Source organism: Gymnoscopelus braueri, assembly GCF_963280865.1.
Source record: "Gymnoscopelus braueri genome assembly, chromosome: 23".
In the NCBI taxonomy this organism is placed as follows: domain Eukaryota; kingdom Metazoa; phylum Chordata; class Actinopteri; order Myctophiformes; family Myctophidae; genus Gymnoscopelus; species Gymnoscopelus braueri.
In genome coordinates this window covers 25,486,323-25,503,622 of record NC_137625.1, presented here as the reverse complement: position 1 = coordinate 25,503,622, position 17,300 = coordinate 25,486,323, and the positions used below count along the sequence as shown (strand labels likewise).

General features: G+C 42.3%; 1 protein-coding gene across 1 annotated transcript in view; it reads right to left on the bottom strand.

Moving 5' to 3' along the window:
- Positions 1 to 14,159, bottom strand: part of LOC308079464 (ras-related and estrogen-regulated growth inhibitor) — a 40,970-nt gene extending 26,811 nt beyond the window's left edge. Inside the window, exons 1-2 of the mRNA XM_080420981.1 lie at positions 13,974 to 14,159; positions 7,711 to 7,891 (exon numbers count right to left, since the gene is read on the bottom strand). Of these exons, the coding sequence (XP_080277107.1) occupies positions 7,711 to 7,771 (61 nt within the window). The 5' untranslated portion in view covers positions 7,772 to 7,891; positions 13,974 to 14,159. The remainder of the gene's footprint in view (positions 1 to 7,710; positions 7,892 to 13,973) is intronic.
- Between the last annotated feature and the right edge of the window lie 3,141 nt (positions 14,160 to 17,300).

Here is a 17,300-nt window from a genome sequence, read left to right as displayed (position 1 = left end):
TACCTGATACACAAACGGGATATAAAATGATATAGCAGGTGGAGACAGTTCGGATCTGATTCAACTGGCACACAACGTCATTTACATTACAGAACAAGCAAGAGGAAAAGTGGTGTTAGACTTAAGACTTTTTAGACTAGGGCAATCTCTGAGCCTTCAGACTCATAGCGCCTGTATTAATCACATCAGTAAGAATCACTTGTGCAGGCCATCAACTAATTTTCATATGCACAACCATATCAGACGCAAAGTAGATTTATTCTATTACCTGTACAATCTCCTCTCATTATGCACGGTTAATGAACAGTGTTTTTAGCCCTATTGAGCTTTTTAAAGGGGGTGGACCACATCATAACATGTCTAATTGAATATTAGACAGGCTCTGCATGCCCAATGAAGTATCCATCCGTCTGGCTTCTGAGCACTTTGCAAAACTGCAGCTTTTAGGCATGCGAAAGCACCGTGCTACATAGCTCCTCCAACACAGACGGTGGCAAATAAAGCATAGAGACTTTACACACCCCCTTGGTTACGCCTTTTGTCCACATAAACCCTCATTGTTCCATAAATTGCCATTGTCTCCCTAAAAAAAAAACACCTTGTGAACCTTTCCAGTTATCTTATCAAAGGAACACAGTGTGCAATCTGCAACGCACTGATTAGTGCATAATGCTCTAGATGAGTCATAGCGTTATGCCCACACATCCAGTGCGGCCTACAGAAAGCATGCCAACACACATCCTGTGGGGGCTTTCTCGCTCGGCTGCACTGTCAAAGGCCAAAGATGTGCCTCGCAACTCAAACAGCTGCAGTGATATCAATTAATGCAGCACCATTCCATTAATTCTTCCGTCTGGCTTAGATCTAGGAGGAGCTGGATGGAATTTTTTAAGCAAAAATACTCATGCACGTCAGGTCTAATTACATACGTATACCATTACTCTCCAGGAGTTCAAATCCCTGTCGTATAGTTAACGCATCCCTAAGCATTACTTTTGGGAGTTGCACCATAAACTACAGCTTTGGAAGTGTGCCTTCTAGTTCCATCTTTTTGGACCCTGTTTTAAGTATGAACCACCAAGTATCCCCTGATGGTTGAAGCAGACTGCTTTCACGCTAATGAGATGTTATTCCATCTTTTAGGAACTTTCTTAAGTACTTTCTTAAGTAGTGCTGTACGTATCTATTTCTCATTTCATTCGAATGAGATGTTCTATTATTTTGGCCTAAGCTGCATTTCATATCTATTCAACTGAAACATAAATGTCCACTAATGATCGTGCTGCACTACCTCTTGTGGAAAAGGTTGCTTTGTGCTTCGGGTGAAGGCAGTGGTGCGTCACATTAAGATAATTGAATCTCGTAGGGTAGGGCATCCTGGTGGACGCTTATTTATATTTGGGTCTCATATATGTGTCCTAAGAGCACCTGAAAGGTGATCAGTGTCCACTCATCGTCGGACCGGGTGTATGTTTTTTCTAGTGGGGTTTTGATTCGTCTTGCCCTGCCCAGCTCTGAACGACTGTTTACATGGCTCTTGAGCCAGACACTTGTAATAAGCTGATTCATGGTCTTGTGCAGGCGTTTGGAAACCATAAACAGCTGTATTTCTGCTGGGGAGGACTGGGCATGTTACACGCCCTCATTATCATCTTTTTGTCTTGGCTGTCAGAGAAGGGGAGGTAAAGGATGTGTGAGGAAGCCATCATAGAAGGCCCTTTTTATGGAAAGGTGGTTGATGGTTTCATCAACCACCAAAATCCTGTTGTCCAAAAAAACAAACATGGTTTGTGATGTATGTATCTGTTGGTTGTGTGTTTGTGCATGTGTGTAAGTGTGCATAAGAGAAGGGAAGGAAAAAAGAACTGGAGATACTTGGACAGGTTTTTTTGCCATTTTACAGTATCTCTCTGGTGAGCCGATAAGCTGAAAGCCTGAACGATACTGGAAAAGGCAGCATTGAAGTCAATAGACTCTGTACAATACAATACTGTTCTTTATTACCCTGGATGGCTCGGTGTGAGAGGAGGTCAAACAATCAAAACCAGCCTCGCAAACCCTACCGTGGTCTCATCCTCCGGCCAAGTCACCCCGTGAGTCCTCTGCCTCTCCAAGACAATTACCCTGATTATGACAGTAAATGTTTCCCCTGTGCTTGGTCTCTTAACGGCCCTGCAAAACACAAAACAGCCTCCGGTTGTGCATGCTCAGTGCTATTTGCACTGCTATGCTCCTGTTCTCCAACAAAAACACAACCCCATTAATATCATATCCCCCACTAGACACAGAGAAACATGCCCAGATCAAGACGGAAACATTCCATCTGGAACGTGAATGTGATGCTGATGGTTTGCAAATAATGATGGAAAAAATATGAATACGTTTAGTGAAGAGTCTCTCAACTTGGGAAAAGAGGAATATTCCTTATGTGTACATAGATTAAGTTTATGCATATTGCAGAGGATATGACAACATCATATCGCAAATTACAGTATGTACAAGATACACATCTACGACACCCGTATGGATAATATCCATACGGGTGTCGTAGATGTGCATGCACCATCTTATTTTCATATATTATATCACAATAAGATGGTGCATTGTGTTGTCCTATATTAAAATTGGCTAATGGGAGGGCAGGCCGGCGGACCATATATGGGCACAAAAGGGGGCATGCCCATATACTGATGACATCAGGAATCTCCATATATGGGCATAAAAGGGACAAGGACTGACATGTTGATTCATTAGCATCCATCAGCTACAAAGAAAAGTGATATTAAAAAGTGATCAAAGTTATATATTAATCTGGTAATCTATGTATAACACACACACACACACACACACACACACACACACACACACACACACACACACACACACACACACACACACACACACACACACACACACACACACACACACACACACACACACACACACACACACACACACACACACAGTCAATGAACCTAACATGGTTCAAATGGAGCTTGACGTTACAATGGGTTTATGTAGGAAGGGGGCATGTCCGATAAAATGAATATCAAATATCTAAATATTGAATCCAAGCAACTTAAAAAAACTGTTAAAATGGTATCTAATATTTATATAGTGATTTAACTTGTAATCTATGGTGATGTTGAACTAGAATGTAATAAAGAGTCAACTTGACATGTAATCAATGGTGATATTAACCTGGTATGTAAATGATAGTTACCTGGCTGATACATATGGTGGCATTAATTTGATGGAAAAGTTACCAATTTGATGTTAACCTGGTAATGTATGTAATCATTAACCTGGTACATATTCTAACAGTGGAATTAACCTAATCTCCATCCATGGTGTGACTGCATCACACTGACTACCACCTCCTGTCTTTAGCTGCCAGCACCAGTGACCAATTTTTCCGGTATCTTCCTCTTCACTGCAGCCCTCAGGCTCAGATAAGGAATCAAAGATGTGAATGAAAAGTCTCAACCTCTGTGATGTAATTACGACTTGCTCCTTTCAGCTGTAGAGCTGGCTGTCTAAAGGGAAAACCGTCATCTGAGACACATTGCCACTGTTGTACAAGGTCTCATCATCACTGTGTACTCTGGCTTTAACCGAAGTACAAACTGTACTTAGCTCATACCACTACCTAGGGCTAGGCTGTAAGCCTACATTATGAAATGGTTTGAACACTGCACACTAGCATTTTCAGTTGTACCCTCTGAGAAGACAAACTCAGAACCATATGCAGTACAGATAGTCCAGTGTCCCTTACAGTCTCATTGTGAACGCAGCGGAAGGAAGTGGAGCTTACTATGAAACCGTGCTCGGGGTGTGTGTGTCTCTGTCTGTCTGTGTGTGTGTCTCTCTGTGTGCATCCACTGCCTGTGTGCAGCCGCCAGAGTGTGCCAGAGTGCAGGAATTTAGACAATGCTCTGATTAAAATGCACAACAGCCTGCAAAACACACACACGCACACGCACACGCACACACACACGATGTCAATGTTCTCTCCCCATCACGGTGAAATAACACGGATTACAAGTCCGTAAATACACAATATTTTCGAGCTGCGTTCGCTTCCAGCGTTCGCGCGTCTTACTTGTGTATATAGTATACTGTATGTGTATATATTATAGTATATATATATATATAGTTTTTATAACCTTTATTTAACCTAGCAACTAGCAAGGCATGATTAAGAACAATTTCTTATTTACAACTGCGGCCTGGCAAAAGGCAAGGCCTCTTGAAGGAAAGGGGACTAAAAGAAATCAACTGTGTGTGTGGAAAGGGGACTAAAAGAAATCGTGTGTGTGTGTGTGTGTGTGTGTGTGTGTGTGTGTGTGTGTGTGTGTGTGTGTGTGTGTGTGTGTGTGTGTGTGTGTGTGTGTGTGTGTGTGTGTGTGTGTGTGTGTGTGTGTGTGTGTGTGTGTGTGTGCGTGCGTGCGTGCGTGCGTGCGTGCGTGTGCGGTCGTGTGGAAACCTTGTGCAATGTCCAAAACCGTTCCATTGTTATTATTATTTAATAAACATAAATGAATTGTGAAAATACAAGCTCACAACGCATTGCATCGTGACACATTGTGAGCTTGTAGATCGGCTATTTTTTTAATATTAAGTAGGGCCTTAATTTTACAAAAAAAACATTAAAAGTTGAAATAGGATTTTATGTATGTAGATATATACTATGTCTGAGTTATGTCTGAGTCGTAGTGACATGACTATATATGGGCCTATCAAGTTGGTCTGAGTTGGTGTGAGGCTCAGATCCTCTGATAGTTTGTTCCAACTATGTGTGGCATAATACATAATAGCCCCACTGAGACTTCTCAAGGGTTCATAATGTGAAAGCAAGTCAGACGTATTTTGGGCCTAAACCCACCCGATCTGCTAAACCAGTGATTGGAGTGATTAAAGATCACCAATCTCCAATATTATAACATTTTCATTCTATGACTCACTGGAAGGCCAATGCAGAGATCAGAGAATTGTTTGTAATGCGTTTGGTTTTCTTAGATATGTTTTTATAGTTCTTGATTGTCCATGAATAAACAGAAAAGGCTCTCAACATTGTCAAAAGTGACAAACTAGTTATTGAATGGACATTAATTCTCTAATTATTGCTTAAATCAGTCTCGATCCTTAAGTAAAGTCTACAGCTCTGCCCATTCCCATCATCAACAGTCCATGCCAGTATGGCAGTGACCAGCCTGTAGGTTAAACTACTGTAGACTAGTGATACATTAGTGATATCTTTAGTGGGTTTTAAGCTATTGGTCTGGGCTTTTACCAAGTCAAATCTGAGTTGAGTTTTTTTCCAGCGACATCGTCAACATCGGGCTTCTGGGGCTTTAGCTAGGAATGTTTTTCCACTAGCCCTGAATCTTTCAGACAGAATCTGATAAACAGTTGAGACATTTATTAATTTGATTCCTGACCACCGCCAACCCTTGCTGCTAGCTGTGTGTGGATGTAGTAGAGACTGAGGGGGGGTGGGCGTGGCTGGGTAACATCCTCTTGTATACAAGTTCAGTCCATCTGCAGCTCTGTGTGCATGTTCATCATGTGCTCGCCGACTGGACACCATGGCATGGACGACGCACAGCGTGCAATGCTGCTTCTGCTTCTGCTTCATGCTGTCTTGTCAGCTGTCGAGCTCACAGTAGTTAACAAGACTACACCAAAAGGGGTAAGGTATAAACAAAAGGCCCACGAGCCACCGTGCTGCCCCTAGATTTGAGAACCACTTGTTTAACCCTACTGTAACTACACATCTGTGATATTATGCTGCTGGTGCATTCAGACATTTCTGCCAGAGAATGTGGTAGAAAGCTAATAGTGCTGGTACTGTACACGTCATCGGGCTAATTAGATTACTGTAGTAGTCTGCATAAAATAGATTATGTAATCAGTTTGCTAGTTCATTTTATTTTAACATTACAACAGTCAAATAAAACTAAGGAAAGTAGCAATTAAACAATGGTGCGATAGTTTTGACAATTTTGACACTCAGCTAAATTGTACAGTCAGCTAATCTTGGACAAATACTCAAACACCCCTCAGGGATACAAGTAACAGCGTCTTCACCATATTTGGCGGCTACCAATAATAGAAAGGATTGAACTGAATTCTGCAAGCCGTTTAGCTGCTTTTTTGGCATCCCAAGATGTTGGAAGCCTCTTACAACCAACCTACAGTATGTACATGTCCTGCCAAAGATAAACACAAGTAGATTGCACCTATAACCTAGCTCTGTGATGGTATGGAGGAGCGGCTGGTATTTAATGACTTTAGTCATAAAAGCTTCCTCACACACACACACACACACACACACACACACACACACACACACACACACACACACACACACACACACACACACACACACACACAGAGACGCACACACACACACACACACACACACACACACACACACACACACACAAATATATATGACAATTCAAGCTAAGAAAGGACACTGAGGGGCATTGAGCTGTAAATGCTGAAGTTCAAAATGGCATCTTGTGAACTTATCTCCCACTTCGAAGCAGACTTGAAGAGGCGGTGGGTTATTGCTTCCTGCCAAACAGCGCTAGGACGTTATACCAAGCAAACAAACTAACTTCCATTCCACACAATACTGTTTTTCTTCTTCTTTGTCATAGGACGGTGTTACACCACTTGCCACTGGTTTTAAAATAGGCTTAGATGGAGTTTTACTCAACAAAGTGTGTAAAGGACAGAAATGCAACTCATGATGACCTTTGCTGTCTTCGTTGTTTATCTGTTAAAGGATTCCTCTTGTGATTTTTGGTCTGTTAAAGAGAAACTAACGCACTTTAAAGAAAGCTAAATGAAAAGCTGCTGTGTTGTGCACTGTGCTGTGCGATGGTTTGGGACATTTGAATGACATCACCCAGGTGGCTGGCATGCTTTATGAGTAATCTCTCTCTCGTACTGTGGATTATAGTGAATTCCTCTGGTATCTTCTTACAGTCTCAAGTACAGTCCCTGCTTTGACCTCCGCAGGTATTAACCCATTAAGATCGGGAAAGAAGTTTTTTTTTTTTTTTTTTTTGCTGAGCTTGTAGATCTGCTATTTTTTGAAAAGTCTCAAATGTGGGCAAATCTTTGAATATATATATTTTTTTTAAAGCAAAAATGTTTTAACTCAAATCTTTGCTTCTGGGGGGATTCTACAAATGTCTTCTAAATATCAAAATATTTTGTTCCAGGGACCCCCCAGAAGTTGTAACAGAGTTAAAAATGTTCGCTACGGAAAAACAGATATTCAAAGATTTGCACACATTTTCACGATTTTTCAAAAAATAGCAGATCTACAAGCTCAGTGCCGCGCTATGAGCTTGTAGATCTGCTATTTTTTTTATAGCCAAAGAAATAAAAAAAATGACAGATGCGTCCCCGGACTGAAAGGGTTAAAATAATGGACCTCTTAAATGTGAAGGAGATTCCACACGGTATGTCTTTCAGCACAGCTGATTGCTACGGGGAGCAATCTGTCTTGATTTTGCGGTCACTGAGAAACATATGTTCCGTGTTATCTAGTTAAGCTACTTGAAGATAACATACTTGGTGCCAGATGAGGCCAGGCTTTATACGCTCTGCTGTACCCTATGGAAGAATGCTTAACCTAGATGAGGATGATCCTATAGCTCGACAAAAAAACACAAGTATTTAAATTCCTACCTGATTTGCCGACCCCCGCTCTGCCAAAAACAGCCAGCTTCACCTCTGCGCTCTTCGCCATGACAGCAGCGGAAGCGAGCGATGCTTCAGCGAGCTGGTCACAGTGTTGACAGGTCCTGGGGCTGTTCAGCGATCAACAGCCCATCCTCAGCCAGTCTGTCCACAAAGGAGGAGATGTCGTCTGGGGACACAAACACGCAAAAGACCATCAGGCAAAGACCTGCTGCTGTGGTACACAGTACAATCCTGTTTGGGTCCATGTGTATCCTCTCAGAGTTAAATGAAGAGTTTTTCTGCTGTCTAACATTGCACTGTTTTGTGCATGTTGAAGCTTTAAAGGCAGGGTAAGTGATATTTTTGGGTTAAAACAAAAAGCTTTTTGTTAAAAGGTTAAAGCACTATATTCTGTAATCATTGCTATAGAGTGTTTGTTCAGTAACAGGAGTCTCCCTGTCTCTCCAGCTCTTTAATAAACAGAAAATACATTTTCAGGTGGGTTGCAAAATTTCAGCTAATCAGAAGAGTACACATGTATCAGTTTATTTATCAGTTTATATTGTTCCAGTTCCAATTTTGTCTGCTCATTTTCTTGTGTCATCACTTCCAATTTCACTTGTTCAATCTGTATCCTGTCTGAGTTCTCTTACCCTGATTGGATACAATAGGTATCCCGACCTGAAAATGCATTTTCTGTTTACTAAAGAGCTGGAGAGACATGGAGACTCCTGTTACTGAACAACACTCTATAGCAATGATTACTATCAGAATATAGAACTATTTAACACTTATTTTAACCCAAGAAAATTACCTTTAAACTAATGAATTAATATATACAGAAATGAGAGACTATACTTCTAAGACTTTGTAAGACAAGCTACATGTTTAGGACTGAATTGGAACAGCATATCATTGGGATCTGATCAGAAAGGGATTTTGTGTTTAATAACACATTTTGTGTCAAAAACAAAGCCCTCGGTAGCTTTGCTTTCTAGCCTGAAATCATGATCATATTTGAGTGTGATAATTAAGCAATATTACACGAGAGGGTTGCTTTACCGTCATTATTGGCACGCCTGTGATGCGGTCAGGAACGAGGCGAAGCCGAGTTCCGCGAGCATCACAGAAGTGCCAATAATGTAAGGTAAAGCACACCCTCGAATTAACAACATAGTCCATTTTGCATAGCTGTTTGTTCTCCGGTGGCGGCGGTGGGTCAGGCTACTGTCTGTTTGTTTTCCTACCGTGGGACAGCGTGACTTCACAGCACAGCTGTGCCATATATGGTCTAATCAGGTGCGGACTGCAGTGCGGAGTGATTTATTAATGTGATTAGGCCCGTGCTATGATGCTGGTTTGAAGCACGGCTACATAGCTATTTCAGCCAATCAGATTGCTTGGTCGGAACTACCTGTTGTATGATAGACAATAACAACTCCACTGTACTTCTATCTTTGAAGATAACAAAATGGTGTTGGAAGCACATATTGGCTCAGAGTCAAACCTCTATGAACCTCTAATGAACTCTGACAAGCACTTCATCTCTCTGGAGCAGTGAGAACAAGAGAGAGGGAAAGAGGCTGAGGAGGAAGAGAGGGATGGAGGAGGATGAGGGAGAGAAAGAGACAAGGAGAAGAGGAAGGAGGCTGAGGGAGAGGAAGAGAGGGAGGAGGCTGTGGAAGAAAGCCTGGGAGAGAGGAAAGGAGGCTGAAAGTGAGGAGAAGCTGGAAGGGGGAGAGGGGAGGAGGCTCAGGGAGGGAGAGTAGGAGGCAGAGGGATAGAGGAAGTGAGAGGGAGATGGGGGAGCAGGAGAAAGAGACAGAAGCATTGAAGACCAAAAGAGAATGAGTGAGCTACACAGTAGTGGAGTGTTCATTTTACACTGAAAGACAAATCAGAGGAGCAAGAGTGAGAGAAGGGGGTGGTATATATTGTTTTTGTCCGCTATATAATAAGTGCAAGTGGGGCTGCAGGCTCACACCTACTAGAGTGATGGAAGAGGCCGAGATGTTGTTCACTGTGTTACCGGGGGCAACCCAACCGCATCATTGCCGTGACTCACACACTCCTTTGTTGCTGAGGCAGGCTTTTGGGAGGCATTGGGATCCTATAGTGTTAGTGGGCGCATGTGATTTTGTGTGCATGCATGCGCCTGTGTGTCAGAGGCAGACTGCAAAATAATGGCAGGCAGGCAGAGAGGTGACCCCCCAAAAAACAACACTGTCCTAGAAAATCAAGTAAATATAATTGTTTTCCTTGGAAAAATTAGGAACATTTCCCACAACAACAAGTTGTCACTGCCATGGTTCCACAAAACTTGTACGGGGCCAAGAAGGTGTCAGAAACATGACCCAGACTTCATGTAAACCGGCGGACTTCACACTGGCTGAAGTTATGAGGTGGCGTACATCCAAGCAGTCATCCTCATCGTCTCAAACACACACACACACACACACACACACACACACACACACACACGCACCGTTATTTCTCCCATCCTTTCTATTTTGCACCGACACACGTACCCATATATGGCATGGTCGTACACGTCCCGCATGTGCCCCGTCCTAAACCTCCCCACTGGGGCTCAAGTGGCAAAGGAGTGCCTCAGTCAACATGGATGAGGTCATCTCTCTTTCTCTCTGCCAAACCATCCACGCTCTCTCTCTCTCTCTCCACCTCTCCATCCACACTCTCTCCACCTCTGCATCCATGCTCTCTCTCTCTTCCTCTCCAGCTACAATCTCTGCCTCTCTCCATGCTTTCTCTCTCTCTCTCTACCTCTCCATCCATGCTGGGATCCCGGAGCAGCGCCATGACCTTCCAGTGACAGGATTTCTGAACTTTGCCTGGCATTCTGTCTCTCTCTACCTCTCTCAGTCTCTACCCCACCCCCAAACAAACAAAAAAACAGACTATCACTTTTTTCCTTTCACTCCATCAATTAGAATTATTTTTTTAGTCTCAACAGGCTCTCTCTTGTCAACTGTCTCTGAACTGTCTGGGTCAACTGACTAAAAGGATGTACACACACACACACACACACACACACACACACACACACACACACACACACACACACACACACACACACACACACACACACACACACACACACACACACACACACACACACACACACACACACACACACACACACACACACAACCAGAGAGACATGGAGAGGTTCATCTCCCACACAGAACCAGAGAGACATGGAGAGGAATCTGTTTCCAACGGTACAGTATTCTACTGCCATCATCCCTCTGGCCTTTTGCCATTTATGGACTTAATTCAAGTCTACCCCTCATCCCCCGTCATATAATGAAGTCACCTGAAGGGGAGCTCATCAGATGAATGGCTTCCATGAGGCCTGAGATGGAGTGAGTTAAGTGGCTGTTAAGTGGTCCAGAGAGATCAGTCAGAGCCTGCATCACGGCAACAAAATTGAACACATCTGGATGTGGCTTTTTAACACCACTGAAATGTATATTTCATAGCAAAAAGGAAAAAAATATATTGCACAATCTTAAGTGTTTTTTTGTTTAAAACTAGTTATTTTTGACGAGTGACACGGTTGTAACACAGGCAGGTGTGTGTGTGTGTGTGTGTGTGTGTGTGTGTGTGTGTGTGTGTGTGTGTGTGTGTGTGTGTGTGTGTGTGTGTGTGTGTGTGTGTGCACAGTGCGCTTGTGTGTGCATGTGTGTGTGTGTGTGTGTGTGTGTGCATGCACGTGTGCTAGCGTGCGTGTGTGTGTCCTTCCATATCAAACATCAGCCCGCATTTTAGGCCATCTGGAATGGCACATAATTTGAGATGACTTGAGCCCTCCGAAGCAGAGAACTTCATGAGCCCCGTAAGGGCCTATCTATGGGGTTCTGGTTCTACCTACATATCCAAAATTCCATAAAAGGCTTTCACGGGCATCTGTGTTTAGAACAAGTTGCCAATATGTAGTGCATGCTATGTATATACACAGTATACGCTCATTGCATCTGTTTAAATTCATTTTCTAACGCTTACATCATGACATACACAGCATAAACTATTGTACGCCTTCCTGGTGCATTAAATCTGTGCTCACATGCTAGGGGGCAATAAAAAATAAATTACAGTTCAGCTGGAAAAACACAATACCTGAGGCATTAAAAATGGACCTGTCCAGAGCCTGGAACAAAACACAAAGACCACGGACCCAGCTTGGTTTGTGTGGAATGAATCCTCTGGCGTTTCGGGGGAGCTGGTCTGGTGTAACCAAAAGCCTCCTCTACGGTTCTACCTGGACACTGTCCAACAACACCCAAACTGAGCACATTTATTTTTCTTTCCACACCAAAATAACGTTCTGTGTGTGCCCACTGCTTTGTGTCATTTTCCTGTGTTGAGTCAGCGGCATGCAGAAGGAATATGGGTGGTGCTGCATGTGGTTCAGGGACAGATTACAGAGCTACCAGCTCCAAACCCAGGGAGGACCCAGCTGTACGGTGCACCACACGCTATAGAAAGACATTCACAGACCACAGGCTGCCTGTCATCTGAAGAAAGGGGGACAAACTGGACAATAACCTTTAGTTTGGTGGATTCTCTTAGATGTCATGTTTGTTTATTCCGCTCTTAAACTGCACACCATCCCATGTACTTTTTAAGAGTTAACATAACAAAACACAGTGCCATCCATAGCTACAAGTCTTTAAAATGTGCTTTTTCAACACAGGTAATCCCACTGCGAGTCTGGGGACAGACAAAATGCTCCCACATGCTCAGGTCTCCTCGAAACTCTCCCTGAAATTCAGGGCCTGAATGACGCCTACTCTGCTGAGTGACCCCTACTCTGAATGACCCCTACTCTGCTGAGAGATCAAGACTATAGACCATAGAGTTATAATATATCGCTATAGACCCCTTAATAGACGACGTCACGCTGATAAGAACCAGTATGCGCGCGCAGCCCGGCATCAAATGAAACCCATTCTGTCATGTCTCGCTCTATGGTCTCGCTAGGACGCGCCTCACTAGCCAACAACACACAAGAGGAGGTTGAATGAACTGAAACCAGCGAAACCCCGAAACAATATGTTGGGAATTGATTGCATGAAACAATCACCACTTGTGCGTTTAGTCTCAATGTTGGTAAACAAATAATTGGTCTATTCCGCAACACCAACACGCACAAAGCGGCTCAATACGATCAACGGCTTGAATACCACGAAAAGAACCCTGCTTCAATGTAATGATAATTATTATTAATTTATAACAAATTAAACAGCAAAGGCTGCTCTGCTCTTTGTGTAGGCTATTGCAAAAGGTGGAAAAAATACTATGCTAATAGGAGTAGATGATCATGTGAACATCACGCAGTAATGCAATGAAGTCAAATTGCCTTGTTGATTTGATTTCCATTTCATTTTCCAACGGGATAACATTAACAGATCAACTTTGACGTCTATTTCGATCTTAAAATAACTGTGGTGAGCCTTTAAGGTTATATGTGTAGGCTATTGTCAGAGACTAGACCTAGTAGGCTACAAGTAGGAAAACATCTCGTGGAAGCAACATTGTTGTCAACTTTGTAGTGATAATCTCTAAACACAGACCTGTAGCCTAAACATGCGTAGCTCTGGTCCAGAGCGTCAGTGAGTTCTCTCTAAAGTAAACGCTCTGCCAGAAGCGCTGCTCTGCTCATAGACCCACGATTACACTGCCGTGCGAGGTCTCCGTCTTTAGTAAAAAAAGAAACAAAACTACTTCGCTACTCACCGAAACAAAGGCAGTTTTGTGTTGTTGGAAGCCTATTCTCCAGGGTGGGAAGCCTCTCAGGACCCCACCTTCTCTGTGTAATTCACTTTTTGGGCAGAAAATAAAATATGTCCACCTGACGGAAATTATTTTATGTGCTCCACTGCGCTCTTTACATATCTGGTCAATGTAAATTATCATTGACCAGATCTGTAGAGGGCGCAGTGGGGTAAATAAAATAATTTCCATCTTGCGGACATATCTTATTTTCTGCCCAAAAAGCGTATTATACAGAGAAGGTGGCTTCCCACCCGGGAGAATAGACCTTCAACAACACAAAACAGCCTTTATTTCGGTGAGTAGCGAAGTAGTTTTGTTTATTTCGATTAAAGACGGAGACCTCGCACGGCAGTCAGTGTAATGTTCGGTCTATGAGCAGAGCAGCGCGCCTTGCAGGGCGTTAGAGAGAACTCACTAACGCTCTGTGGAACAGGGCTAAGCCTAAACATGCGTCGCCTCTATTTACTCACCAGAAACGATTGAATGAAATCGATTGCTGAACGCAGGGATACAGGAGTTGACACTGGTGGTCAGACGATGGTGTGCTCGACCTTCAGTCAGACGCGCCTAGATGGAAAGACAGCTGTACAAGTGGACACACCTGACCTCCTAGTGACCACAACAATGACCGGAGCAGACGGAGGACTGAACTGTCAATGATCATCAAGACGGAGAGATCCGTCCAAATATACAGGAGCGTGGAGCCAATTCCACCAGCGTTGCCAGATGTTGCGAGAGAAACAAGCAACCGGGTCCATGAAAACAAGCCCATGAAAACGAGAAGGAACCTGCATGGTCTATGAAAACAAGCCCAAAAGAAGCGAGCCGCCCCCTTCGCCCTTTAAACATAATACATTGGCTATTTGAAAATAGCCAATCTACAAGCTCACATGCGTCGAGCTATTTAATAAAAAAAATCTTGAAGATTTTGAAGAAAAAAAATTTTGAATATTTTTTAGACACTTTAACAACACAAATCTTGTATGGGGGAGGGGGGGTCCTGGCATAAAATATGTTCAGATGGGATGTGGGTCCGCAGACAAATACATATCAATTTGGGGGGGGGGGGGTCGTGTCATTGACTTGAAAATGTTTGAGAAACACTGGTTTAAACGACATGAGGAAACAACTCCAAAACACCTGCAACCCTCCACTACCATAAGCAACTTTACAGAAAAACTACCCCAAAGTCGCTTATAATAAGCGGACATGGCAACAATGAATTCCACCCTGCACTGAGCTGTAGAAGTGCTGCATACCGTTGCAGTCCTCTAGGACGAGGTGATATGGTGGCGTGTGATGCCCTCTAGTGTTAGAAAATAGTAGCACACACCAGTGGTGTAAAGTAACTAAGTACATTAACTCAAGTACTGTACTTAAGTACAATTAGGAGTTTTTGTTTTGTTTACTTAACTGGAGTATTTCCAATTTTCAGTACTTTTACTTCTACTCCACTACATCTCAGAGGCAAATAGTTATAGTTACTTTGTAGATTTTGATTATAATTACAAAACATACAATAACCACTTCAACCTATACATTTTGGCCATTCGAAAATAGCCGATCTACAAGCTCACAATGCATTGTGAGCTTGTAGATCTACTATTTTCAAAGATTTTTATACATTTGAATACTCGGTTGACATTCTTCATAATGAGTAGGCTACTTTCTTCTTTTGGTAGGCCTACTCCTAAGTAGGCTACATTTTGATACCAATACTTTTGTACTTTTACTCAAGTAAATTTTGAATTCCAGACGTTTACTTGTAACAGAGTAGCCTACTTCTACATTGCAGTTTTAATATTTTTACTTAAAATGTGTGTACTTTTTCCACCACTACCACTGCCAATATCCTATTATAGACTATAATAGCCGAGAAAGGCTTGATATTTCAAATCAAGTTAGCCTACATTTTAATTGCAGTGTAATATTACAGTTCGTGAATTTCTTCTTGGTCTCTAGAAGTGTGTGATTCATAAAACTTGTACAAAATTATACATCCCATCTACCATATAGACTACTTTCTTCTTTTCCGGCATAAAAATGTCTGGTTATTAGTACTTTATACACGTTTCTTTTAAATATTGCATTGAGGTCTCTCTGACCTAAGAGCTCGCATATTAAATTAAGTTTTAGTGTAAACTGGTGTGGTTTACTGTTTCAGGCTACAGCACAATCATCAAGGTTATGCAAACTTTATTAATGATATTGCAAAGAGAACCCCTCTGATTCGTAGGCCTACATCTCTGTCTTTGCATACAGCTGAACTATAAAACATTGCACACAGATTTGACTGATTAGGCCTATTACACTGTGCCTGCTGGATCAGATCTTTGATTCTATTAAAGAAGATTAACTCAGCACAAATTAGCATTTTTGCTAAATCCGGTGTATTTACATTACAACTGTATGATTGGATCTTGTTTATTCGATACACTTATTTGTTTTAGCTCTTGCTCATTTGATTTTCCTATTTTGTCTCATCTGTTTATTAAAGTAGGTAGCTGATATATTGCACTTTTACTTTAGCGCTATAGGTATACTCTTGGTTGCTTGTTTTAGAAGAGAATGCACTTGACTTAATACTTCTGGTGATTAGTAGTTTCGTTCCCTGCGGCCCTACCTATATGTTGAATGCACTTATTGTAAGTCGCTTTGGATAATAGGCCTATAGCCTGTTGGTGTGGAAATGTGGAGCTGTAGGCATGCCAATTGGGATTTCCCATCAGCATCAGGCTATGATATAAGTTTGGTTTATTAGCCTTGTATGAATAGACTGCTTAGCACAGAGTGGCAGTGCTAAAAGTAGGATAGCATCATTCACACTCGCCTTTTCACATTGACAACTGAGAAATGAAAGATTTCCCCACACTCAGAAATAGACCATAATGGTAAATGCATGAACGCAAGGCTCTTGTTCGCAATGCATAGCCTACGTCTTTTGAGCGTAATAATCAGCGTATGAAAATAAAATGCATGGGGATTACGTAGAAGAAACTAGAAAAAGTGCTCCTCGGAGCACAGGTCTCCGCCAGGTCAGGTAGGTTATTGTGGCCCAGCAATGTTCAGAGTTTGCCAATCAGGCTGGAATATGAAAAATCAGACGGATCTGTCTTGATCACTTGACTAGATATTGTGTACTGTTGCGTGATGTTTGGACAATATTTGTAGGAGTAGGCCTACTATAATATAAAAAAATGTGTTTGCAAAAATTGGCCTCCTGGTGAGGCTATAATAAGGCAATTTTAAAAGGGTGGCATTTGTTCATCAACGTGCGAACGTGCCAAAGTTTCACCGCAATCGGACACTGTGTTCATGATTTGCAGCATTTTATTCAAAACGGGCCACTCCTGCAAACTTGAGATGTCAATCTTAGCCAATCAGGATGGAATATGAAAAATCAAACAGATCTGTCTTGATCACATGACTTTAGAGATACTGTGTACCGATTTGCGTGATTTTCGGACAAAATCTGAAGGAGTAATGTAAAAAAATGGGGTTGACAAAAGTCGGCCTCCTGGTGGCGCTATAAAAGACAGATGTGGAAAAAAAAATTGGCCTCTAGGGAGTTTGTGCAAAGTTTCAGGCAGATCGGTGCAGTTATAAGAAAAAAAGAATTGGCTTGTTATAGCGCCACCATGAGGCTTATTTGAAAAATGTCAAGTGGCATTTCTTCCTCAGCCTAAATTTCTCGAAATCGCTCGCTGCGTTCATGATTTGAGGCATTTTGTTCAAAACGGACCAATCCTGCAAAATTTGGAAGCCAATCTTAGGATGGATGGAATATGAATATGAAT